Below are 27075 nucleotides of genomic sequence, written 5' to 3' on the forward strand. Positions count from 1 at the left end.
GAGAATTCACTGTAGAAAGTAGAGAGAAGACTGTTGAAAGTAAATCTTCATAAACTGCTTTCTACACAGAGAAACCTGTCTAAACATAAAATGACAGAAGAACAAGAAATAGAAGTGAAAATGAAAAACTGCCCGGCGTGCGAAGGCAAACTGTGCAGGCCGGTGCCCCCGGGAAACTGATGGCCACAAATATAGCATGGAAAGTATTAACAAGCTTAATATATAGCGATTTTTAAAAGGCACTAAAACCTTCACAGGAAACTAAAAGAACATGAAGCAATAATATGTGTTGGATTATGATGGATAATAATCATATAAAAAGTTTCAGTCTCACTAGTAGTAGAAAAAAAGCCAAACAAAATCAAGAGAGTGTAAAAGATCTTCCATCTTGATAGACACGTCCCTGGGGTGTGACGCAGCCTCACACGCGAGGGTGACGACTAAATCTCTCCAGAGAGTCATCTCCCTCCAAGAGGGATCAGGGCCCGTAATATGTCCCAACCCTCTGCTGCCGTGAAATCACTCACCGCTTCTTGGAATCTATTCTAAGGAAATAAGCAGAGATGCAGACAAAGATTTTTATAAACAAAAGGTCACTTTCATTTTATTTTAAATGGTAAAAAAAAAAAAAAAAAACAGTATTTTAAAAGTTTTTTCCCCTCTCAGGAATTTTGAATGGAGACTTTGGAGCCAAATGTCTATCTAAAAATAGAACAACATTCTGGAAATAACAGTTGTGTCTACAGAAGAAATGTCTGCAGCTCCCAAATCAGTCCTTTTTCAGCTCCAGCTGCACACATCAATAAGAAATTAGCAACGATGTAAATACCCGAGAGTAAGGAGGTAGATAAATAAAAGATGAGGCTTCCTTGAGTTGAAATATTTCGCAGCCATTAAAAATGAAGTTTATGGAGTTTTAATGACGTGGGAAAGTACTTCTGATGTGATGTTAAATAAAAAAAAAAAGCATGAAAATCTGTATTTTAGTAGCACTGCAACTGTGTAAATATACAAACCCATACAAAAAGAGCTGGAAGGGAAAACGCCGAATGGTAACGGTGTCAATCTCCAGCTAGTGGAACCGTGGGAGGATCTTTTCTTCTTTGTTTGTATTTTCTATGTTCTTGAATTTTTCTACAAAGATCACCAATTACTTTCAGAAAATAGAATATACCCATCCTGCTCCCCGCCGTAAAATCCTGTGGGTTTCTGAATAGAAGAGACAGCAGAAAGGCCAAGAAGCGGGGAACATAAGCCAGGGTGGCCGCGGCATGGGGCAGGGAGGTGACAAAGTTGGCATCAGACCCCCCAGGCCTTGAATGCCAAGCCCAGCAGCTTGAGCTTCACCCAGAGCCCTATCTTTTGCCCAGGTTGAAAGAGGACAGAGTGCCCCTTCTTGAAAGTTAGGGCCTTCCAGGAGTAGGTACAGGTGGGAAAGCAGGGTATTGTGGAAGCTCCAGGTGCCAACTGCCTGCCTCTATCCCCCACTCTCCCCAGGGAAGAGTTTCACCCTGACCATCACTGTGTTCACCAACCCCACCCAAGTGGCCACCTACCACCGAGCCATCAAGGTGACCGTGGACGGACCCCGGGAGCCCAGACGTAAGTGCCACCGAGCCCCTGAGCCCCTGCATGGGGGAGGAGGGTCCAGTGCGGGAAGGACGGCAGCTAGGTCAGACAGATGGAGCCCTCCTGGGGGTTTGCAGTCCTTGGCTCTGTGCCCCCACACACTGCGTGCCTGCTGGCAAACCCCTAAACCATCTGGGCTTAGCATGAGTCTGTGGGAGGCCAGCGAGGAGGCCGGGAGTGGAGATGACTGTCCGTGGAGACTGCTGAGGGAGTCCAGGAAAGGAAAAGGATGGAGAAAGCTTTCAGATGTGGCATTTGTGGGGTGCTTGTGTGTTTCTGGATGGAGCTTGGGCCAGACTTGCTTTACTGTGCCCCCAGCTTCTCTGCCGGTGGCTGAGAGATGGGTGGAGGGCAGGAGTAATCAAAAGTCAGGGGCTGGCCTGGATGTGAGGCCAGGTCTCTTCCTTGGAAACTGGGTCTTTGAATCTTAGCGTGTGACTCGCTCAGGTCACCCAGAGCCCTGGCACCCGGACCCTACGAGCAGGGAATTCTGGTCCATCAAAGCAAGTTTGTGTTTAATTCTCTCTGCTTGCTGAAGGTCAGATTAAGGCTGGGGAAGTGGGAGGGTAGGCCGAGGCTCTGTGTCCGCAGAACGAATGAGTGAATGAATGAAACAGAGCCAGCCAGCTTCCTGAGCTCCTCCATCCACCTCCCCGAGGCATTTTTCAGCTTGGTGCACTGAGGGTTGGCCTGCCCCTCTCTTTCTCAGAAATGTGACCCTTTGCAGTTTAGAAGTCACTATTGAATGGGATCTTTGGGACAGCAGAGCCAGAGGGGTCACCCAAGTTCTAGTGAGGAGAGAATCCAGGCCTGAGGGAGTTGGGTACCTGAATAGGACCTAATGCTGTGCAAGGTGCAGGGAAGCGCGCCAGGCTTCAGTCTTCCCAGACACAAGATTCTAGGCTGAGCAGGCCTGGGGCAGGAGGCCTCGCCCTGGGCTGGCCCCTCCCTTCTTGGGAGTCAGCTGGGCCTGGCACCCCATCATCCAATTCCTGGGCCCATCCCAGCATCTGGCCACTTGGGAAAGGCTTGGAGCTGAGCCCAGCAGACCTGGAAGAGTCTCTCTCCAGGGCTCTCAGGGTCACCTCTGCCAGCCCTGAGCCCCTGCACACATCCTTAGGCCTGCACGGTCAGCTCCCAGCCAGCACTTGCTCTGACCACACTCCTGCCGGTTCCTTCCTGCTGAGATCGGACATGGACCAGCCCATGCTCTTGGCCTTGGGCTTCATGACCCTAGGCAAGTCATGTCTTCTTTGTGGCCTCAGTTTTGTCATCTGAGAACTGGATCGGTGACTCCCAGAGTCTCAAGGCAGTGATGGCTGGGAAGCCCTCGTGAGCCGTAGACCACCATAGTGCAGAGAGCAGGTTGTGAGTCAGCCTTCCTGGCTGTGGGACCTTGGGCTAGTCATCTCCATGCCTCAGTTTCCTGAACTGAAAAATGAGATTCACACAAGCAGCTACCTCATGATGCTATTGCGAGGAAACAATGGCTAACTCTATAGAAATCTCTTAGCGGTGGGGGTTGGCGGGTAATCTGTCACTTTAGCCAGGGCTGTTATCTGCAGTGTGACCTAGGGCAAGTCACTGACCTCTCTGGGCCTCAGCTCCCTCCTCCATGAAGTGTGATGATGCCACCCACCCTGCGGGCCTGGAGGTCGGGGCGACGAGTGGACAGCACATGGCCATAGCACAGAGGGATCCCATGAGTCACTGGGTCCGCAGCGTTCTGTTGTCCTCAGTACCCAGCCCCCTTCCTACACTCCTACCACCACCATTAGTCAACGGTGAGCTCTCCCATGGGCAGCAGCTGGGTGGCTGCCTTGGTAATAGAACTGCAGGCATCAAGTCTCCATTGAAGGAGGTGGCAGGGTCAGCATGGGCAGGAGCCACAGTTGGGCTCAGGGTGGGGATGTGGCACTCAGGAGCCACTCCAGAAAGAGGGGAGCACCCAGTTGGTAGATGCTCGGGATAGGGGTCTTGAGGCTTGGTGGGAAGATCCCAAGGGACCGAGCAAGGTTGGCACCTCTGACAGCCCTCCATGCTCAGCTCAGCCCACCCCAGAGCCACCCACTCTGCCCTGCTGGGGCCCCTGGATGAGCGTGGAGACTCAGCCCTGCCTGTGGGAGATTCCAGCGGAATCCCCTGCCTGCTCTTCCCTGCCTGGGTCTCCCAGACCTGAGATGGCCCTTTCTGGGGTGAGCTGAGAGGTAGAGGGGTGACTCAGGATGAGGCAACAAGAGGGAGGGACAGAGGCTGGGTCTGGAGACCCGTGGCATCAGAGGCCAGGCTTGCTGCACCACCTGCAACAGGTGGCCTGCCTCTCTGGGCCCCGGCAGGGGCTGGATCAATGGTTTTATTTACAAAACAGAGCAGAGATGGGGTGCCGGGGGGGCAGTCTACTAGGTCCCCCATCCTTAGGACCTGCCTGCTCCAGTCCCTGGCATATCCTGGCCCTGATATCAGGTGCCCCCCATACCCTGGGTTGCAGCCCCATTCCTTTGTCTTTGACCTTGGACAAATCCTTGGCCTTTCTGGTCCTCAGTGTCCCCATCTATAAGAGTGAAGGGACCAGCTCGGTGGCTCCTGGTCACTGAGCAACCTCTTCCCTTGTGCCAGGCCCTGTGCAAAGTCCCCATTAACTGCTCTGCTGGGCAGCCCCAGGAGAAGATAGAGGCCAGGGCGTAAAACCTCTTGCCCACAGTGACCGTCAGCACACCCTGGGGGCTCCGACCGGGGGCTCCGGGAAGTGAGGGCCACTTGGAAGGGCCTTTTCGCCTCAGTGCGCTCAGCTGTCAAATGCATGGTATTGGTGTCTGCCTCGGGGAGTCGCTGTGAAGGTTGACTGGGTTGACCATGGCCTGGCCCCAGGAAGTGCCCCACAGCCTTCGTGGGTTGTGTGTTTTTTTTTTTTTTTTTTGAGACAGAGTCTCGCTCTGTCGCCCAGGCTGGAGTGCTGTGGCCGGATCTCAGCTCACTGCAAGCTCCGCCTCCCGGGTTCCCGCCATTCTCCTGCCTCAGCCTCCTGAGTAGCTGGGACTACAGGCGCCCGCCACCTCGCCCGGCTAGTTTTGTGTATTTTTTAGTAGAGACGGGGTTTCACCGTGTTAGCCAGGATGGTCTCGATCTCCTGACCTCCTGATCCGCCCGTCTCGGCCTCCCAAAGTGCTGGGATTACAGGCTTGAGCCACCGCGCCCGGCCCTTCGTGGGTTGTTACAGGCCTTTTGTGCTCCTGGACTTCCTTTCTCGGCTTTTTTCCTGTTTTGCCACCTCCGACCCTCTGAAATCTGAGCCTGCTGTGGGGTGAAGTGGGAGTAGGGGCTGGTCCTGGAAGCCAAGGACTGGGAATCTGTAGATCCCTGAGGCCGGCTGTGGGTTCTGTGGCCAGGTCGTTCCCCTCTGGTGCCCTGCAGAGCGTGCCCGGCCTGCAGCCAGGTGGCCAGCTGGGTTTGAAGGCTGGCTTGGTGGCTTCCTGCCTGTGTGGCCTTGGTTTCTGAGGTTCTCAGTGCTGGTGTCCCTCAGAGTCACTGGGGGCTGGTTAAGAAGCAGGTTGCTGAGCCGGGTCCAGGATCCCAGCAGGAGGGGCTGCGACACCTGGCAAGTCTGGCATGGACCACGGTGGGGGAACGGACCTCACTCCCACCTAGCCTGTGCCCGTTACCCCCTGCCCTCCCTCCCACACCCTGCTCTGGCCACCCTGGCCTCCTGGCTGGTCTTTGAACTTGCCAAGGACACTCCTGCCTCGGAGGCCTTTGCACTGCTCTTTTATCTACCTGGAGCACTCCTCCCCGGACACCCCCAGATGCATGGCCCACTCCTTCACACCCTAAAGCTTCTGCACTTCTCAGCAGCGCCCCTGTTTCAAGTGGCACACACACACACACACACACACACACACACACACACACACACACACACACACACACAGCCTTCCTCACCTCTCCCCTTTTCCTTCCTGGCTTTAAGGTCACCCCGAGCACTTACCACTACCACCTTCTAAGGTGCTACCTAGTTCGATAATTTGTTTCATTTGTTATTCATTGCTCCCATTTTGTTTTGTTTTGTTTTTTGAGATGGAGTCTTGCTCTGTTGCCCAGGCTGGAGTGCAGTGGCAAGATCTCGGCTCACAGCAACCTCCACCTCCCAGGTTCAGGAGGTTCTCTTGCCTCAGCCTCCCGAGTAGCTGGGATTACAGGCACACGCCACCACGCCCAGCTAATTTTTGTATTTTTAATAAAGCCAGGGTTTCACCATGTTAGCCAGGCTAGTCTTGAACCCCTGACCTCAAGTGATCCGCCCACCTCAGCTTTCCAATGTGCTGGGATTACAGGCGTGAGCCACTGTGCCCAGCCCTCTATTGTTTATGCTCTACAAGGGCAGAGTTCTTTTCTCTGGTTTGCCAGGCCTTGGTATAGCTAGACCCCGGGAATGCAGGCAGGAGCCCTTCATAGCCGCTCCATAAATCGCTGATGAATAAGCAAATGATTCATTAATGTCATTTCGGGTAGTGCGAAGTCCTATGAAGAAAAACAAAGCTGGGAGAAGGAGTGGAGGGTGCAAGGGATGGGACAAGGGGTGGGGTGGGGAGGCCGCCTGAAGAGGTGACCTTCAAAGGTGGCCTCCAGGGGCCTGAGGTGGGCAGCCAGCAGAGTGGCTGCCGAGGGCTTGGCGTGGGCAGGAGGAGTGACCCTAAGCCCACAGTTGGGCCTTTGAGGGCCTTAAGAATTTCTGCAGTTTCTTCCTGGGCCGAGGAGAGGCAACTGCTCCAGGTCCCTGGCTCCCAAGACCCCCACAACCTCCAGGAGTGTCCGCTGGGCCAGGAGCAGGGGAGGGGAGTCTGCCCAGCAGGAGGGAAGGGGTTAACCACAGACCTCCCGGATTCTCCTAATCAACCCCAGGCCGCTGGAAGCCCCACTTGCAGCCCCGGGAGGGAACCGCTGGCCTCCCTGCCCGCTGGCCCCCGGCCAGCCCGTTTCCCTGCCCAGCCACCGACCCGGCTTTCATCTGCTCACAGGGGGCCGATTCACAGCAGACCACCCCAGGCCCGGCACCCGCCTGCGATTCCGCGAGGCTGTTAAGAGTCGGGTGTAAATCTCCTGACAGGCCGCAGAGCCAGCTTCGGGCCCGGCGCCCCACCCTGCTGCTGGGCAGACAGTGGCTGCTGTGTCTGGGTCACAGCCGCACCAGGCAGCCAAGAAGGCTGCCAAGTGGCTTCAGATGGGTGAAGGGCCTGGTCATTGGAGCCCACACTGTCCCCAGCCGACGATGCTGTTCCTGTGGCCCTGCCCGACTCTGCTTCTCCCAAGAGGCTGAACACTGAGCTGGCCTCTTGCCTGTCGGACCTTACGGCCAGGTGACCCAGCTCTTCTCTCGTGGAGGTCTTGGGAAGCGATGACCTTAGCAGCTGGGCTCCGTAGAGTGTGTGGCCTTTCCGGGTTTGAATCTCAGAGGTGCCACACACCGTGTGACCTTGGCTGTGCGCCTCCACTTTTCCATCTGTAAAACGGGGGTGATAGTCACAGCCTATCAGAGGGATGAGACCCTTGGAGACAAAATGCATGGCCCACCTTGCACAGTGCCTGGCACATCATGGATGCCTGCTAAAATGGTTGCCACTCCTATCATAGAGGCTTGTGTTGGGCCTGCATGGAGGCAGGGGGTAACCCTGATGGTCTCTTGGTTTCCCCAGAGGCACCTGGTGGGGGTGGGACCCCAGGCTGGCCAGGCTGGTGGTGGTGAAGGATTCCCTGGGGACAGTGGTAAAGGAGCCCCAACCCAGAATCCAGCCCTGGTCCTCTAGCTCCCACACTGTGTGACCCTGGTGAGTCCCCAGCCTGGCTGCGGCCCAGCATTCCTGCCCCCTCTTTGGCCTTTATCATATGCCTGTGAGGTTGGTCACCCCCACTGCACAGATGCGTCAAAAAGGAGCTGTTTGCCTAGGAGCAGATGGCCAAGTCAGAATGGGAGCCCAGAACGCCTTCCTCGAAGGCCAAGGCCTGGCGGGCTGTGTCATTGTTGAAACCTTTCCTGACCCTCGGGGGTTAAAGGTGTGATCCGCATTTTGCAGATGAGACAGCTGAGGCCCAGAGGGCAAGAGTGACTTGCCCAAGACCATGACCACGGGTGGGTGAGAGCTGCCTGGTATGAGCTTGGGGCGGCTGGGTCCTTGGGAGGGGCAGGCTGGGGTCTGCCCTCCATAAGTGAGGGCTGTAGGCACTAATCCAGGCCATGCTGGAGTTGCTGTCTGATCTGAGCCCAGCAGCTGGAGGCTGACAGCAGCCAGGACAGGCCCTGAGGGCCAACACGGGGCTTTCCCCAGCTGTCTCCATCCTCTGCTTTTAAAAACATGTGGCCTGTCCTCCAGCTCGTCGGCACCCTCAGGGGTTAGACAGTATGATAACCACTTTACAGATGTGGAAACTGTGGTCCGGAGGCAGAGAGGGACTTGGGCTAGAGCAGGGTTTGACTGGAAATTGCACTCTCAACCCTGAGCTTCAGAGCAGGGAAGGGCCCCTGGTGGAGTCCACTGAGACCTTCTCATCTTCCTCTCCCAAGTCTTATTCTCCTGGGCCTGAAGACGGCGGCTCTGGGCCCTGGGGCTGGACGGGGCCCTAACACCTATTGTGGAGTCCTGATGGTCAAAACACAGGCTCTAGGGAGAGCAGGTGGCCATGTGTCTTCTGCATGACCTTGAGCTCACTGGCTGTCCAGAGCCTCAGTTTTTTCACCCATATGATAGGATGGTGGCAGACGTTACTTAAGAGGATGTTGCAAGGCGAAACAAGACGGTGCGTGCCAGCAGCTTAGACGCTGCAGTGGAGGAAGCGCCTAGGGAGCATCTGCTGCCGTTTTGATGACTTCCACTCCTGCTGGCCACTGCTTTAAAGGGCAGTCCTAGCCTGCAGAGGTGCGATGGGGGCTCTCTTGTGGGAGAAAGGGGGCTTCCTGGCGGAGGGGCTCCTGGACTGGGCTTCACAGGACAGGAAAGCATTGCTGGCAGAGGCTGTCCTGAGCTGAGGCTCTGAAGACTCGGGGGCAGAGACTATTTGAGAAATACTAGGAACAGCAGCAGCAGGAAGAAGTGGTAGTGGGTGGGCCCTGGGGCCAGCAGCCTGGCCTTCTTTTCTTTTTGGAGCCCCTCTGACCACCGACTGATCTTTGCTACCTTAAATCAGCGACTTTCAAAAGGAAGGGGCCTCAGTGGGCAGACTGTACAGATGGGAAACTGAGGCGTACCAGGACTGGGCCCCAAGTGACGGAGTGGGTTAGGGCCAGAGCTCCCCACGCAGCTCTCGCTCTGGGTAACTGAATGAAAGAGGCTTTTTCTGAAGGCCATCTTCTTTCCTCAGGCACAGGAACTTCTGTCCTCTTCCCAGTGTGAGGGCCCCAGCCCCGTGGCTCTGAGACTCTCTGGCGCCCTGGCCACGTGGGGCCGCCTTGGCTCCCCTCTGCCCCTCCCTGGCAGTGGCTCCAGCATTCCACAGTAACAAGGAAGCAATTTCCGAAGTGCTGCTGGACTCCCCTCCTCCGGGAAGTCTGCCCTGTGGAGGGCAAGGGAGCATATGGCGGGAGCATGGGTTCTGGGGTCAGATTACCTGACCCGCAGCCTGGGTCCTGGAACAGCCGCTCAGCGTCGGTCTCATGGTGAAGCCTCAGTGGCCCCTTCTGAACAATGGGAACAAAAGGGAAAGTGTCAGGAAAAGAGCCCTGGGCTTGGAGTCAGGGGACCCGGGTATGAATCCTGCTTTGCTGCTCATGCTCTGTGTCCCTCACATGACTTTGGCATCCTGGCCTCCGCACCCCAGTCTCCAGCATGGAGATGATAGTTCTGCTTCCTTTGGGCATGAGCAGAGATAAAAGCGATGGTCATGATGGTGGTGACCCACGTGGCTAGAAAGTGTCCACACCTTAGGCCAGCACCTCAACCCACAAAGACAGTGTGATGGGGACACCGCAGCTTGGGGTGGGGGAAGGGAGTGTGACTTGAGTGAGACCACCAGACTACAAGTGGCAGGACCCGTCCTCGAACCCAGGCTGGCTGTGAACCCCGCCCTCTTCCGCCAGGCCGCGGGAGTAACTGTAAACACTCTGTGTACACTGTGTGACTCAGAAACAGGGGACTTTATTCTCCTGTGACGAAAGTGACAAGGCCTGAGGTTTTGCACCAGCCCTGTTGGCTCCCTTCAAGCTTGTGGCTGACTAAGACACCCAGATCCTTTGCACTCAGGCTGTCGTCGGATCAGTCTGTGGTCCCCACATCCACATGGCGGGCTTCATGCCTGTTAAGATTCTTCTGCTCACTTGTCCCCCAGCTCATCCACATCTCCCTGCCATTTCCAGTGGCCTCAGGAGCAAGGACAACATTTCCTCCAAGCCCTGTTAGGGCTGAAGACTGGGTCTGGAATTGGAAGCTCTGGCTGTACTGGGCCTGCCCTCCTCAGGGTAGCAGTCAGGTGCCTTCCAAAAGGCACCCCTTCCCCATCCGCCCAGGCCCCACCCATCCCACTTGCCCCATCCCCAAGGGCATCTGAGTTTGCAGACCCCGGCTGAACTCGCCCCCAGGCCATGTTTTCCCCTTTGTTGCCAAGGGTCCCGGGAGGCAGCAGTGGGGGGCCTGGCCAGAGACCAAATGGTCTTATTCCTGCCACCAAGTGGCCCTTGGATTCCTGGTCTGGGGCCTCATTGGAGGAGAAGGTGGGGCTCCCTGTTCTTGGTGACTGGCTGAGCCCCTGTGGCTCCCAGGCCCCCTGCTTTCTTTCTGAGGCTCCCAGATGCCCGTTCAAGCTTCCAACACGGATGTGTAGGGAGCTTGGGGGCCTACAAGTACCAGAATCCATTGCATTCCCATTCTGAAAATCAGAAATCAGGCCCACGCAAGGCCTCAGGCTCTGTCCCCTCATGCCCTACAGTGGTTGACAGTCTTTTCCCACTTTTCGAATCCCCAGGAATCACATGTCCAGGCCCCAGGAAGCACAGTGAGTTCTGTTTTACCTCCCATCTACATCTTGCCTCTTCTCCCTCTGCCAATCTAGAAAATGCACACATTCCTCTAGACCCAAGGCCTTAGGCAAACCTTCTCTTCCTCCTCAGCTCCTTCCACATCTTTTTTTTTTTTTTTTTTTGAGATGGAATCTTGCTCTGTCACCCAGGCTGGAGTGCAGTGGTGCAATCTTGGCTCACTGCAACCTCCGCCTCCCGAGTTCAAGCGATTCTCCTGCCTCAGCCTCCCGAGTAGCCGGGATCACAGGTGCCCACCACCATGCCCAGCTAATTTTTGTACTTTTTTTTAGTAGAGATGGGGTTTCACCATGTTGGCCAGGCTAGTTTCAAACTCCTGACCTCACTCAGGTGATCCGCCCGCCTCGGCTTCCCAAAGTGCTGGGATTACAGATGTAGCCACCATGCCCGGCCCACACCTTCTTTTCTAAAGGGTCCCAGGTCCAGGAAATCCCACCCTCTGCTCCACGTGTGACCTCCGACAAGCTTCCTCGCTTCTCTGCAGTTGCAGTTCTCTTACTTGTAAAAGAGGGCTTGGCCACCCTGCCTGCCTGGCAGCCTCCCTCCAAGTCATGTGAGGCAGAATGGTTGTGACCATGTTAGGGTTGATCAGCCGAACCCTGGAGTGCACAGTCCTCCAAGGGAGCGGTCCTTTCCTCAGGTCAGCCCTGGAGAAGCCGCAGCCACTTGGGGGGTGTGAACAGGGACGTTCCGGGGAGCATGGTGTGTAAGGGAACTAAAGGGGAAGCTTGGGAAGAACTGAAGTGTGAGTGGAGGGGACAGCGGAGTGAACTGTGCCTCCAGTGGCCAGCAGGAAGGAGGGATAGCAGCGTCATCCTCGCCATTTTGCAGATACTGAGTTTGAGCTCCAAGGTGTGCTACTAAAAAAGCAAGTTACAGAATGACATGCCCAGGCTGAGACCGTTCAAGGGAGTTCCATGAGAAACTTACTCTGCGTTTTCCATTCCTGGAAGATGAAAAATGTCTGGAAAGAAACTGGTCACAGTGGGGACTCTGGAGAGGAGCTTAGAGGGGTGGAAACAGCCTTATCTGTAATGCTTTTATTTTTGTAAATATTCGTATGTTGCTTGTGAAATGTAAAATTAGTAATTAAAAAAGTGTGTGTGGCAGGGGAGGTCCCTGCAAGCTTGACGTCACTCCAGAAGTGTCCCTCGGCCTCAGCAGGCTGCAGGAGGGTGGGGGCCTGGCCACCTTGACCCTCCCAGCACCGCTGAGCCCTCGGATGTGAGACTGGGATTCTTCCTGTGTGGGCTCTGGCAGATAGGGAGTGGGAAATGCTGGCAGTTTTCTCCAGGTGTGACATCTCGTCCCTGACCCCAGCTTCCAGGCACAGATGGCCGTCTAGTCCCTCACACAAGCCCCCTACACCTCTGGCCAGCATCCTGGTGGAGTTTTTTTCTGCCGGAAGCCCAGAGAGAAGGCATGTTCTGGGGATCCCTGAGTGACTTAGGGCTGGAAAAGCCTGCAGTCCCATCCTGGGGCCACCTCCCATTGTTCTTGTAGACATGGGAGACAGTGTGCAAGGCAGGCTGGGATGCTGGGAGGCAGAGGTGGGCAGTGCTCCTGGGTTCTCTCCCTGCCTCCCTTGGGGGCATGAGCCACTGTCTCATGTGTGTTGCCTCAGTTTCCTTTTTTAGATCTAGGGCCCTCGTTCTGTTGCCCAGACTGGAATGCAGTGGTACAATCAGCTCACTGCAGCCTCCACCTCCTGGGCTCAAGTGATCCTCCTGCCTCAGTCTTCCCAGTAGCTGGGGCTACAGGCTTGTGCCACCCCACCTGGCTAAGTTGTTTTTTTTTTTCAAATTTTTATACAGACAGGGGTCTCAATAGTTGCCCAGGCTGATCTCGAACTCCAGGGTTCAACTGATCCTCCCACCTCAATTTCCTGAAGTGCTGGAATTATAGGCGTGAGCGACTATACCTGGCCCTCAGTTTCCTCCTCTGCTAAACAGTGTGTTGTAGAGGTTTAGATCACTGCGTGTTGTAGAGGTTTAGATCACAGTGTGTTGTAGAGGTTTAGATCACCGTGTGTTGTAGAGGTTTAGATCACAGTGTGTTGTAGAGGTTTAGATCACCGTGTGTTGTAGAGGTTTAGATCACTGCGTGTTGTAGAGGTTTAGATCACTGGGTGTTGTTGAGGTTTAGATCACAGTTGTTGTAGAGGTTTAGATCACAGTGTGTTGTAGAGGTTTAGATCACCGCGTGTTGTAGAGGTTTAGAGCACCGGGTGTTGTAGAGGTTTAGATCACCGGGTGTTGTAGAGGTTTAGATCACCGGGTGTTGTAGAGGTTTGGATCACTGGGTGTTGTTGAGGTTTAGATCACCATGTGTTGTAGAGGTTTAGATCACCGCGTTTGTAGAGGTTTAGATCACCGCGTGTTGTAGAGGTTTAGAGCACCGTGTGTTGTAGAGGTTTAGATCACCGTGTGTTGTAGAAGTTTAGATCACTGCGTGTTGTAGAGGTTTAGGTCACCGGGTGTTGTAGAAGTTTAGATCACAGTGTGTTGTTGAGGTTTAGTTTAGATCACAGTGTGTTGTTGAGGTTTAGATCACCGTGTGTTGTTGAGGTTTAGGTCACCAGGTGTTGTAGAGGTTTAGATCACTGTGTGTTGTAGAGGTTTAGATCACTGTGTGTTGCAGAGGTTTAGATCACTGTGTGTTGTAGAGGTTTAGATCACTGTGTGTTGCAGAGGTTTAGATCACTGTGTGTTGTAGAGGTTTAGATCACTGTGTGTTGAGGTTTAGGTCACCGTGTGTTGTTGAGGTTTAGATCACAGTGTATTGTAGAGGTTTAGGTCACCGGGTGTTGTAGAGGTTTAGGTCACCGTATGTTGTTGAGGTTTAGGTCACCGTGTGTTGTAGAGGTTTAGATCACAGTGTGTTGAGGTTTAGGTCACCGTGTGTTGTTGAGGTTTAGGTCACCGGGTGTTGTAGAGGTTTAGGTCACCGGGTGTTGTTGAGGTTTAGGTCACTGGGTGTTGTAAAGGTTTAGATCACCGTGTGTTGTAGAGGTTTAGATCACAGTGTGTTGAGGTTTAGGTCACCGTGTGTTGTTGAGGTTTAGGTCACCGGGTGTTGTAGAGGTTTAGGTCACCGGGTGTTGTAGAGGTTTAGATCACCGTGTGTTGTTGAGGTTTAGGTCACCGGGTGTTGTAGAGGTTTAGGTCACCGGGTGTTGTAGAGGTTTAGATCACAGTGTATTGTAGAGGTTTAGGTCACCGGGTGTTGTAGAGGTTTAGATCACAGTGTGTTGAGGTTTAGGTCACCGTGTGTTGTTGAGGTTTAGGTCACCGGGTGTTGTAGAGGTTTAGGTCACCGGGTGTTGTAGAGGTTTAGATCACCGTGTGTTGTTGAGGTTTAGATCACCGGGTGTTGTAGAGGTTTAGGTCACCGGGTGTTGTAGAGGTTTAGATCACAGTGTATTGTAGAGGTTTAGGTCACCGGGTGTTGTAGAGGTTTAGATCACAGTGTATTGTAGAGGTTTAGGTCACCGGGTGTTGTAGAGGTTTAGATGACAGTGTGTTGTTGAGGTTTAGGTCACCGGGTGTTGTAGAGGTTTAGATCACAGTGTATTGTAGAGGTTTAGATATGTGGGGCAGGACATAACAACCATTCTCTGTTCAGAAAGGCGTTTGAAAACCTCTGGAAAGAGGCCGGTGGTGACCTCAGGGTTCTCCCAGCAGAGAGCTAAGGTCAGACCTCAGGAAGAACTTCCCAGCAGAGTGAGGCATTTCTGTCTCCACTGAGACTCAGGAAGCAACAGCTGATGGGCTCCCTGTGCTCTGCAGGGCACCGGCAGAAGCTGGAGGACCAGACCAAGCCGTTCCCTGAACGCTTTGGGGAACTGGAACGGCTGCGCATGCGGGTGACACCGAGCACGCCCAGCCCCCGAGGCTCACTCAGCACCACAAGCCACTTCAGCAGCCAGCCACAGACCCCAATCCAAGGTACGGCACGGAGGGAGGGCTGCAGCAGGGCGAGGTGGGGGTGGAGGTCCTGGATGTGGTCCAATCTGCCCCAGACCAAAAGCCTGTCTGAGGATCAGTCACTGCACCCCCTTGTTTTGTGGAGGAGCTGCTGGTGCTTATTGGCACCTGCAGACAGTTCCTCTGGGCTTGCTGTGTGTTGGCCGTCATTCATTCACTCAGCAAACACTTACTGACGTTACTGGCACATGCCCGGTGCCTGGCCCCAGGAATCTGCATACTAGGAGTTCACTGCGCCTGGGGAAATGGGGTTAACCCCATAGTGCCCCTATTAAAATTGGGGCATGACTTGTCCAAGGAGCCGTGACAGACTCGCCGCTGCCATGTACAGTTTCCCCACCCCTGTCCCACAGCCTCCGATTTTTCATCCGAAAGTGGATTGGTGAAAGATGCCTCTGCCCAGGGCTGGGATGGCATTCAAACGACATTACTGCACTCACACAAACTTTGCACACTGTTAAGTGACATTCCAACCTAGAGAGGCACATAGCATTCCTGAGAAAGGTCTCCCGCCCTGCCCAGCGCTTCCTCCCAAACAGGAGGAGCTGAGGTGGAAGGGAAGACACAGCCGGGGTCTCCATCTCCACTGCCTAGACGGATACAGCAAGCACAGCTGCAGCCACTCCTCAGGCGGGTCTGCTGGAGTTACCGAGGTGCCTGGCGCGTATAGTAGGCACTCGTTAAATGGCTGCTGGCTGCATCTCTCCTCTGTTCTCTCAGTCAGTGAGCTGGGGACACGGGAGGCTGTGTGCACAACCGGCCCTCGGGCTAGGTGGGGTGCCAAGGGTGCTTGGTGGCCTGGTGGACGGAGGCAGGCGGCTGGCTGCCATCACTGGCTGTGCCCATTCTTTCTCAGTTCTCCCGGGCCTGGTTAGAACCCCGTGGCAGATGAATGAATTGAGAAGCCTAAGAGGTTCAGAGCCACCCTCGGGTCACACAGCCCATCTGTGACCAGGTCCAGAGTCTCCACAGTACCTGTTCCCAAAAACTTTCTGTACCTCTGAGGGGACAGACAAGGGGGCCTGGAAAAGGGCTGCCAACCGGTCTGCCTGCCCCACCCCCTTCTCCAGTGCCACACTGAGGTGGGGGCCGACTGGGTCCCTCTACTGACATTGTTCCAGGCATAGTGCAGCAGCCGGGGGCTTGATGCAGGCCCTCAGTGTGAAGAGAGGACCCCTCCCCTTCTGGCCTGAGCTCAGGACTTCTGGCCTTGGTCCAGCTGAGACACCAAGGTGGGCAGAAGCCCCAGGCCCAGCCTCTCTGAGCCCAGGAACTAGTGCATTTGAGACTCTCAGCTCTTGAGCCCATGAGTTGGAGGTCTGTTCTTAAGAGGCATCGGAAGGAGCCCTGTACGCTGTGCTCACGCCCACCCCTGCCCCATAGCTGCCCCTGCTCCTGCTGCCCACAGGCCAGCATCTGTCGAGGTGTGGTAGCCTGAGAGCCAACCTTTCCCCGCCATGGACAGAGCCAGACCAGGGGATCAGGGCCCAGCGGGGGAGCCAGAATCCAGGAGGTGGGGTGAACAGTGGCTTCCTGTCCACCAGCCCCCATGGAAGGAGAGCCCACATCTGCCCATCCACCGCTGGGTGGGCACAGCTTGGGAATCAGTGCCTGGCACCACAGCAGGCATAGCTGCTGCTTCCACCCTGGGCTGGGAGGAAAGGAGCCCCAGCCTGTGTGGGGCAGTGGCTGACTTCTGCTGCTCTGCCTGCTTCTTCCTGAGGCCTGGCCCCGTCCCTTGCTAGCCCCCCACAGCACTGGGCCACAGGCAGCCAGACCTCTCCGTCCTCAGGCCTATCCCCTTTGGGTGAGAGAAAGGGCCTTGGATGACCAGGACAGGCAGGAGCATGAACTCTGCAGTCAGCTGGACCAGGCTAGGAATTCAGATTCTGCCAGGCATTGGCTGTGTGATCTCAGACAAGTCACTTAAACCCAGCCTCAGTTTTCTCATCTGTGAAGTGGGGAGAAGGAGGTCCCTAACAAAGAGGGGTTGCTGGCAGACCCAGGCTTGGGAAGACTCTCACAGGCCCCCCTCCCTCTGCCCTCAGACTCCCTCCTGGGGATCCCCTTCGGGACACCCCACTATCACTTCCCTCGGTGCCTGTTAACTGCTTTGACCCCCCAACCTTGGTCACTGGCAAGCAGTGCAGAGACCCCGGCCCCTCCCATACCCCAGCCCCAGCCTCCAGCCGCAGCCGCCCACAATGGGGGCTTCTCACAGCTGAAAGGGCTCATTCAGCCACCACGCAGCAGCCGGGGCATCTGGAGAAGAAAATAAACATTTCCTTCCACTGTTGGGATTGGCCGCTCGACAGTGCCCCGGGCAGCTCGGGTTTCCTGGGGCTGCGAGGCTGCGGGGTGGGGGTCCAGGAGCTCTGAGGAAGCTGCTGGGGGCTTCTGAGGGAGCGCTGAGGGCAGGTACTTCCCCCACCACCCCACAGGAGGAGTGGTGCCCCTCAGGAAAGAGGCTGGAGGGGACGGTGGCAGGTCCAGGGAGGCCCAGCCCAGCGCCCTGCAGCCCGCATGAGCTCTGAGGGGCACAGTCCTGCTGTTGCATCCTGGGGTCTCCGTTTGTTTCCTTCGTCTTGAGAATGGGGTTCCCATCAGGCGGCCAGCACCCACTTCCACCCCGTCTGTCTCAGCTGTGCTGACGTGCCCGGCACCTGCAACGGGACCTCTCCCACCGAGGGGCTCCCCAGATGAAAACTGGCAGCCAGGCGCCTCGGAGGCTCTCGGCCTCCAGGGGCAGGGACCTACTAGGGAGCATCCCAGATATCCCAGAAGGCCCCCGCCACCCAGACTGCTGTCCCCACATCTTCTTACCTTAAGCCAGGAGCCTCGCTCCGTTCCGATCCACGCCCAGGGCCGGAGTCCGCTGCTGAGGGAAACATAACGCCAGCTGACTTGGGAAAACCCCAAAGCCCCGAGAAGTTCCAAGTCCCAGCCTAAGTCACACAGCACCTCAGGCTTATAACTCTCCGTCCTCAGCCAAGCCTCGGCATGGCAGGCAGAGCCCACCCCGGCTAGCATCGGCCCTTATCCTTTGGTGGGTGACACAGAGGGGTTGCTGGCTGGACAGACTGCACCTCTGGACCACTGCTAGGGGCTCATCCACCTCCCCCCGCTGCCAGAGTACAAGGGAGGCCCCACACCAGGGCCTCAACTTGGCAGGGCCCTGAATAAGCCAGTTCTCCTGGGTAACCAGAGTAAGAAGCACCACAGCCACAGTGGCTTGCCATTCTAAGTACTTGATGTGTATTAACTGAATCCCAATGAACTGTTATCGTCTCGCGTTTTGTATGGGGTAACTGATGCACAGAGAGGTTAAGTGGCTTGCCCAAGGACACAAAGCTAGTAAGTGTCCAAACCAGGATAACTGTCTGGCTCCAGAAGCCACACAGTAAGCTTTGATCCTGTGCTGCCTCAAAGATGGACAGCTCCCACTCATGCATGTGCTGGGGATCAGGACCAGAGACCCTAAGATTGTGTGCCAGGTCCATGTGCTGTGTGACCCTTAGGCAAGTGCCTCACCCTGTCTGGGCCACAGTTTTCCCACCAAGGGTGTTAGACTCAATCCCCGAGCCCTTTTGAGTGCTGAGGTTTTGGGGGTCTGTGATGACAGAAGTGGGGGACAGAGGATGAAACACCCTTGCCTTGGAGCCCATTGAGAAGCCACATTCCCGGGGGAGCAGGGGCAGGGTCTGGGCTGGACACTGTGACCAGGTCGGGGTCTGGGTCCCCAAGTTTGTCTGACTGCTGTCTCACTTTGCTGCCGAGGCAGGTGAGGGTGGCATCCAGTCACTGTGTGGCCACGAGTCAGCTCCAGAGACAAAGGCCCAGGGTGAGGTGGAGGCCAGAGCTGCTCTGACCTCAGTGCCCACAACCCAGGTGTGAGCGCACAGAACCTCCGTGTCCTGCACCTGGGCAGGAGAGGCACGTGTGGCCCCAGCAGAGGCCTCGTGATGAGAACCAGTCCTTTCTCTGCCACGGAGACTCAGTCTTGCTCTCTCTGCCTCCATTTTCTTGTCTTCAAAAGCGGGTTCCAACTCCCAGTCTCACACGGTCATCGGAGCCCTTTACACATCCACAGCCTTGCCAGCTGTTAACACAGGCCGGTGGGGAGAGGAACTTGCCTGGGCAGGGCTGCTGGGAGGCCTGAGCTGACCCTGCCCTCAGCCCCACCGCCTCGTCCTAGGCCTGTCCTCTGCGAGGCTGGGCAGGAGGATTGAAAGAGAAGACAAGACCCCACCGGTCTTCTTCTGCTGCTGCCGCCGGTGGGGGTGCTCCCGTGGCCCCTCCTGGCCCAGGGCACGCTTCCACCAGCTCCCCGGCAGGTCTGTGTTCGGAGTCCTGGCAGGGGAGTCCCTGGGCAGCCTAGGGCAGGAAGAGGAGAGTCAGGTCTAGAACTAGGGGTCCCCCAGATGGGCCTTGGGAACCAGAGCCCAAGGGCATTCTTCAGGAAGGCCTCCTGGGGTTGTCTTGAGCTGCAGCTGACCTCTTCCTCGCTGTCCTCCAGGCACCTCGGAACTGAACCCATTCTCTGACCCCCGCCAGTTTGACCGCTCCTTCCCGACGCTGCCAGCCCTCACGGAGAGCCGCTTCCCAGACCCCAGGATGCACTACCCCGGGGCCATGTCAGCTGCCTTCCCCTACAGCGCCACGCCCTCGGGCACGAGCATCAGCAGCCTCAGCGTGGCGGGCATGCCGGCCACCAGCCGCTTCCACCATACCTACCTCCCGCCACCCTACCCGGGGGCCCCGCAGAACCAGAGCGGGCCCTTCCAGACCAACCCGTCTCCCTACCACCTCTACTATGGGACCTCCTCTGGCTCCTATCAGTTCTCCATGGTGGCCGGCGGCAGCAGCAGTGGGGGCGACCGCTCACCCACCCGCATGCTGGCCTCTTGCACCAGCAGCGCTGCCTCTGTCGCCGCCGGCAACCTCATGAACCCCAGCCTGGGCGGCCAGAGCGATGGCGTGGAGGCCGACGGCAGCCACAGCAACTCACCCACGGCCCTGAGCACGCCGGGCCGCATGGATGAGGCCGTGTGGCGGCCCTACTGACCGCCCCGGTGGACTCCTCCCGCTGGAGGCGGGGACCCTCACAACCTTCAAGACCCATGATGGGCCGGCTCCGGCTCCGAGGCTCCGGGCAGGAATGGGACCTGCGCTCCAGGGTGGTCTCGGTCCCAGGGTGGTCCCAGCTGGTGGGTGGCTCTGGCTGCATCTGTCCAACCACATCCGTGTACAGAGGTGTAGGGAACCGCCCCCACCCCCGCCCAGGACACCACCTCGCCCAGATCCTGGCCATCTCATCCCACACTTCTGTGGGGAATCAGCCTCCTGCCAGCTCCCCAGAAGGACCTCACTGTCTCCAGCTATGCCCAGTACCCCATGGGGCCCGTGTCTCCTGGGACAGAGGCCATCTCTCTTCCAGAGAGAGGCAGCATTGGCTCACAGGATAAGCCTCAGGCCCTGGGAAACCTCCCCACCCCGCACCTTCGTCGGAGCCCCTACACCCCTGGGTCCAGCCCTCTCTGCATTTACACAGATTTGAGTCAGAACTGGAAAGTGTCCCCCGCCCACGCCGCCCTCGAGCGGGGTTCCCCTCGTACAGACGGGGCAGGACCCAGCACAATGCTGGCAGAGATGATTTGAGAACACATCCAAGCCAGTCCCCCCAGCCCAGCTTCCCTCCATTCCTAACTGTTGGCTTTCCCCCAGCCGCATGGGTCCCAGGCCCCAGAGAAGATGAGTCTATGGCATCAGGTCCCTAAACCCAGGAAAGCACCTACAGACCGACTCCTCCATGCACTTTACCAGCCCAATGCATCCACCCTTTGTTCTCTTGCCGGGGCTGGGTGGGTAGGAGGTCCCCTCTCCCCTAGGTGGTCTCATAATCTCCATTTGTGGAGAAAACGGGGGGCCAGATAGGTCCTAGCAGAAGGCGTTGAGGTGAGGGGTCACTTTGGGTCAGACGTCAATGTCCCTGTCCCACCTAGGTCCAGCCAAGCTGCGCCTCATCCCCCAAGCCTCCTGGGAGGATCCAGCCAAATCTTGCAACTCCTGACACACACCTGTCTGTCTTTAACCTGTTTTGTGCTCTGAAAGCAAACAGTCCTGAGCAAAAAAACAGTTTTTAAAACTGATTTTAGAAAAAGAAGCTTAATCTAACATTTTCAAACACAAGGTCTCCTACAGGTATAGCTCCGTGATTATGAGCACCACCCTTGCCCCCTCTCCGGCCCCTGCGGAACCCCAGCTACCTCCTGAGGGTGTGGGGTTATCAGGGTCTCAATACTTTCTCAAGGGGCTACACTCCCCACCAGGCAGCGTCCCACCAGCCTGCACCACAGGCATCCCTGGGAGGACGACGGAAATGCTGATGAGACGCTGGGCACTCTCCTCTGTGGCTCTAGGACATCTGTCCGGGAGGCTGTGCGGGGGTGGGCAGGATGTGAGAGGTGGGGAGCACTGGCTGTGCGTGGCAGAACAGAAGCACCGTAAAGGGCTCTCCAGCCACAGCTCAGCTGCACTGCGTTCCGAGGTGAAGTCTTGACCCTGAATTTTGCAAAACGGGAAGGTGGGCGCTTGCCCAAGGGCCAGGCCACGTGGATTCTCACATCAGAGTTCTCTGGCCCTAGAAAGGCTTAGAAAAGGTGTAAGGGAACTCAAAGACTAGCAGCATGTGGTATTTTAACTTTCTGCCTCGGCCTCTGTGGATGCAGAAATCTGCCCCGCAGAATGCTCTTCAGCGGTCGTCTCTGTGAGAGCACTGTCCCCACCCAACTTGTCACAACGGCCAGAACCATACACCAGAGACACCGACAGGTCAGGCAGTCCTTCTGGTGGTCCTATTCCATTCCCTCCTGCTGTGGTTTCCTCTTGGCCTGTCCTCACTGGAAAAACAGTCTCCATCTCTTCAATATAGCTGCTGACTCCCTGCACCCAAGGGGCCTTTCCATACCTTCTCAGGAAGCAGCGATGAATCCATTGTCCTTATAGTTTCTTCCCTCCTATTTTCTGGTTGTAGCTGGTCCCAGGTCATCGTGGGAGGCACCTTTGGGTTCCCAGTGCCCAGCACTTTGTAGTCTCATCCCAGATTACTACCCCTTCCTGATCCCCAAGCCCCGGAGAGGCAGGGATAGGAAATAAATTGCTCTTCCTACCCCATCCCCCATCCCCTGACAAAAAGTGATGGCAGCCGTACTGAGTCTGTAAGGCCCAAAGTGGGTACAGACAGCCTGGGCTGGTAAAAGTAGGTCCTTATTTACAAGGCTGCTTTAAAGTTGTACTAGGCAAACACACTGATATATAGGAAGCAGGAGGAAAGGAAGATGTTTTGATACAGTGTTACTGTGAGTCTGTCAGTAGTGGGTACCAATCTTTTGTGACACATTGTCATGCTGAGGTATGACACCTGCTGCACTCATATCCCATGTAAAACCATCCCAGAGCTGGCGAGAGGATGGAGCAGGGTGGAAACTGCTTTGCACTATCATTTGCTTGGTGTTTGTTTTTAATGCACAACTTGCTTGTACAGTAAACTGTCTTCTGTACTATTTAACTGTAAAATGGAATTTTGACTGATTTGTTACAATGATATAACTCTGAGATGTGTGGAAGGAGTCCAGTGCCAGGCTTCTAGGGCTATGCATGGAGGTGGGGTGGGGCTGGGGAGAGGATAGAGACCTCCTGCTCTCGCCCAGGAGGAACAGGAACAGAGACACCCAGCGCCTTCATCTCCTTGCTTCCAGCTTCTTCAGGAATGGCCACAGAGACCACCCTGGCTCCAGGACAGCCGGTGAGGCCTGCTCCTGTATGACTGGAACCCCAGGAGAGCATCAAATAGGTCTTCCAAGTGCCACCAATCATGAGCGGGCTGTGATTCTCTTCCCAGCCATGGTGGGAGGAATTCCTGCCTGTTCCCCAGATTCAGATTTGGGGAGGGGGCAGAGGCAGAGGGAGAGTCCAGCTGCCTTGGTGAGAGCCCCCCTCTGAGGCTCGTGTTTCAAGATCTGTGGCAAGCTAGCAACAGTGGGGACTGGGAGCAAGCAGCCATTCCAGTGCCCCCATTTTGCAGATGAGACAACTGAGGTACAAAGAGGGAGTGTCATCAGGGTCTATGTCTCCCTGGGGTGGTCCATGGCTGAACTGGGACCACAGCCCAACAATGGTAGCCTGGGTGTGATGGTGTGGTGGCCTGACTTGACAGTCCCCCTCCCACCTTGCCAGCAAGGAGGCCTGGTCCACTTGAGATTTGTACCAGCACACAGCCCAGAGCGTGGCTGGTTGGGATTTGTGAAGGGAAATGTTCATGAAACAGACCTTATTTTTGAGTGATGCCCACTGACTTCAGAAATCACTCCCAAAGCTTTGCCCTGTTCAGTTTGGTTGGTCTGCTTGAAACTCAGCACCCAACAAGAAGCTTCCATTTCCCTAGCCCGGCATCCTCTTTCACCCAAGAGACAGCAGGTCCATCTCTGGACAGGACCTTGGCAGCAGCTGTAGAACTTCTCTGTGGGTCTGCTCTGGGCAGCCTCTGCCAGGGTTGGTCCTGAAACGGCATCTACATGGCCAAGACCGTTTCTATTTATGTTTATTTGGGGTCACTTTGTAGGGGATGGTAGCCACCCCTCACCAGGCACACTTTGGTGCCACAGCAGATGGGAGAGGAGCTGTGACCAGAGTCCCTGACTCAAATCTCCATCACCTGCACCCTAGCAGGCACGAACCAGCACACCCAGCTTGCCAAGGGGAAACTCAAGGTCCAGAGAAGTCTCAGGCCTGCCTGAGGTCCCAGGGCTGCGGGAGGAAGCGCTGCAGTAGCCACAGCGGCCTGCAGGTGGCGGCAGGGGGCGGCATCACTGGGCAGCAGGTGGACAGAGTGGCCATCATCCCTTTTGGACAGGGGTGAGGAGAGGCTGCCTCAGCTACAGCAAGAATTGAGGTTAGGTATTAAGAAGAACTTCCCAACCTCAGGTGATGCATTCCGAAGGGCCTGCGAAAGGTCTTGATGTGGGGAAGGTTTTCTCTTCCTGAGCTGCGTGGTGGTGGGAGGTGCCTGTCCCGCTCTGAGTCTCCCTTTTTGGCCATACACTAAATGAGCACCGGCTGTATGCCAGGTGTGGAGTAGGATCCCACGCCCCATGATCGTCTGCTTTGGGACAGGGGTGTACCTGGCTTGAAGGAAGGGTTGACTTTCATAGTCCTACAACCCTGGCCTCCTGGACCCTGGGCCCAGTCCCACGTGTCCCCTGAGCCACTAGCAGGAGCTTAGGTCATGCAGCAGCCAGTCCAGGCTGAGGAAGCCGTTTGGTTCCACAGTCTGAGAGCCCTGGACTCCAGAATTCCGCTTTGGAGGCTCTAGGAGTCCTGTCGATTTGGGCTGGACTTTGAGTCCCTCCAGTTTCTCCAGCCCCCACAGCTTGAAGGACCCAGTGATGGACCCAGAGAGCCGGCTGGGTGTCCTGGGAGCTCCCAGAAGTGGCCTCCTGTGGGGTGAAGTGGCCCAGATGGACCCTCCTTGCCGGCCCCTAGGAGCAGCCCTGCACTGTCGGGCTGTGGCCATAGGGATGCATCTGGCTTTTATGCTGAGAAGTGGGTGTCCCAGCAGTGAGACTATAGGCCAGAGATGACACGTTCCCATGTGAGGGCCTGGTGAGGGCTTGAGGAGATGGTGCGGTGCGGGGCGGGGCCAGTGCTGTTTGTCGGGGAGGGCAGGGCTGGCTGCAGACCCAGCCCTGCCTCCCTCCTCAGCCCCGGCCCCTCCCTTGCCCCAGACTGCACCCCCCATAAACGCGGCCCCCCAGCATGGCCCAGAGGGCAGCTCTTAGCTGCCCCAAACACCCCAGCCTGACCACGTGAGTAGAGAATACGCCTCAGTGGGTCAGTTCATTTTGGGGTCGTAAATGAAATGAGCTGTCAAATGGGATGGGGGCAGGAGGGAGGCCAGAGTGAAAGAATGAACTGTTCCTGGCAGAAATCCAGAATGCTCCTGATTCCTCCCCATGAGGGCTCTGGAGCTGGGAGGGGTGAGGGGCCACATCGCCCCGACATCCGCAGCCACACCTGTGTGGTCCAGCGGCTGGGGAAGCCTGGGAAGCCGGATTCCGCGCTTCCTATTTTTAGTTTTGCAGCTAAGAGTGCGCTGTTTGTTTTATATGTTTATATTCACCCACAGAAAGGGCCTGCCCTGGGCCCAGCCCGGAGGACGTATCATGGGAAGGGAGTGCGGCAGCCCTGGAGCCGGCCTGGACCACCCTCCTTTGTGCCCACCCTGACGGCTGGTAGCAATGTGGGCTCTCTGGTGTCCAAACACAGCATTTGGGCCACACCACCCCACTCAGCTCTTTGGGCTGGGTGTCTTCGAGGCCTTGGCCAGAATTCATTCACTCATTCACCAAACACAGAGCCCCACCCCACCCCCAGGTGCCAGACACCAAGAACAAGGTGAACAAGTCACAGCCATGGCCCCGGGGATCTCACAGGGCAGACAGACAGGAAAGCAGGTTGTGCCAGTCCAGTGTGGATCAGGGCAAACCAGGCAGGCTCCTCAGAGAAAACGTGTCTCCCCTGAGATCAGATGGAAAGATGAGTAGGAATGGACCAAGCAGAGAAGTGGTAGGAGGGAATGCCATGTGCAAAGGCCTGGAGAAGCAGGTGTCACTGAGCTGGGAGGATGGTGGGACAGGTGTAGCAATGGTGATGGGAGACGGGAGAGGATCCATGCCAGGGGTCAGTGGCACGGGGGAGCCAAGCGGAGATGTATGTGTAGGAGGGGAGCACCACGACGGTGCAGACTGGGGATGAGGGTGCAGAGACCTGTTCACAGGCTACTAAAATAGTCCGGGCAAAGGAGGGTGAAGCCTGTGCAGAAAGACAGAAGTAGGAGCTAAGAGGTGTCTTAGACATCATTAGCACTGAAGTCACAGGAAGGGCGCCATGCCCCAAACCTCAGGTTTGAATGTCTCTCAGTCCCTCATGGTTAGTGGCATTTCATGTGCCACTGGGGGCAAGGTGTTAACAATAGCCTTTGTTATCACCCAGTTGGCCCTTGCCCCCTCCCTCCCCGCCACTTCACAAGTGTTCAGTGAAGCCTTATGTCCTGCCTCGGTTTCCTTATAGAACCGTGTGACCACACTGGAGGTCACATGCAGCCTCTCAGACTTGTGGGTCCAGGATGCTCAGAGTCCGGCCGAGCTACCCCACTCTCCTTCATGGTCTGAAAATGTAAAGGTTATGAGACTCTGCATCTGCGGTTCCTGAGTTCTATATATTACATTTTAAATAATATTTTTAGTTTTTATTTTTAGACAGGGTCTCACTCTGTCACCTAGACTGGAGTGCAGTGCAGCCTCCAACTCCAGGGCTCAAGTGATCCTCCTGCCTCAGCCTCTCAAGGAGCTAGAACTACAGGTGTGCACCACCAGGCCTGGCTAATTTTTTATTTAGAGGCAAGGCCTTGTTATGTTGCCCAGGCTGGCCTCAAACTCTTGGCCTCAAGCAAATCTTCCACCTTGGCCTCCCAAAGTGTTGGGATTACAGGGATGAGCCACTGTGCCCAGACTAAATGACATTTTTAAATGACACAAACTAATATATAATCTTGAGAGGGAAAGTAGACAGTTCTGATGACCAAAAAACACACCAGAAAAATGACTGATAATCCCCCCTCCAAAGATACCCACTGTTAATATTTTTAGGCTTTTCTCCCCCATTCAGATATTTATTTCCTATAAATATGCAAATACTTTTTAGAAATAACATTTTTCTAGCCAGACACACACTGCGTATACAGATTATCAATTAATATAGTTAAAAATAGAGATAAAAGTAATCTAGAATGAAATCAATGCAAAGATGAGATTATGGCTGTTTTCTGTTTTCTTCTTTATAGTTTTCTAAAATTAGCACACTTGTTCAGGGTATAGCATATTAAACTTCTAGACTGGTAAATGTCCAAGCAGAGGAGTTCAAGATCATGCAAGGACTACCTCATCTGTCATTAGCTGAAACACCACCTCTTCCAGGTAGCCTTCCCTGATACCCTCATACTAGGTTTGATGCCTTCTCTTTTTCTCTGGAATAATAATAATAATAGTTAACACTTACTCTATGCCAGGCACTATTCTAAATATTTTGCGATTTTTTAACCCAGCCCATTGAGGTATGTATTATCATTCTCCCCATCTTACAGATGAAAAAACTAAGAAACAGTTCGGGTGCAGTAGCTCATACCTGTAATCCCAGCACTTTGGGAGGTGGAGGCAGGAGGATCACCTGAGGTCAGGAGTTTGAGACCAGCCTGGCCAAAGCAGTGAAGCCCCATCTCTACTAAAAATACAAAAATTAGCCAGGTGTGGTGGCATATGCCAGTAATCCCAGCTACTCAAGAGGCTGAGGCAGGAGAATCACTTGAATCCAGGAGGCAGAGTTCGCAGT

The 27075-nt window shown here is 55.6% G+C and overlaps 1 protein-coding gene across 1 annotated transcript in view; it reads left to right on the forward strand.

Moving 5' to 3' along the window:
- Positions 1-22272, forward strand: part of LOC105494458 (RUNX family transcription factor 3) — a 66382-nt gene extending 44110 nt beyond the window's left edge. The window contains exons 4-6 of the mRNA XM_024796778.2: positions 1498-1602; positions 14434-14592; positions 19148-22272. Of these exons, the coding sequence (XP_024652546.1) occupies positions 1498-1602; positions 14434-14592; positions 19148-19695 (812 nt within the window). The 3' untranslated portion in view covers positions 19696-22272. The remainder of the gene's footprint in view (positions 1-1497; positions 1603-14433; positions 14593-19147) is intronic.
- The last annotated feature ends 4803 nt before the right edge of the window (positions 22273-27075 follow it).

Source organism: Macaca nemestrina, chromosome 1 (genome assembly GCF_043159975.1).
Source record: "Macaca nemestrina isolate mMacNem1 chromosome 1, mMacNem.hap1, whole genome shotgun sequence".
Taxonomy (NCBI): domain Eukaryota; kingdom Metazoa; phylum Chordata; class Mammalia; order Primates; family Cercopithecidae; genus Macaca; species Macaca nemestrina.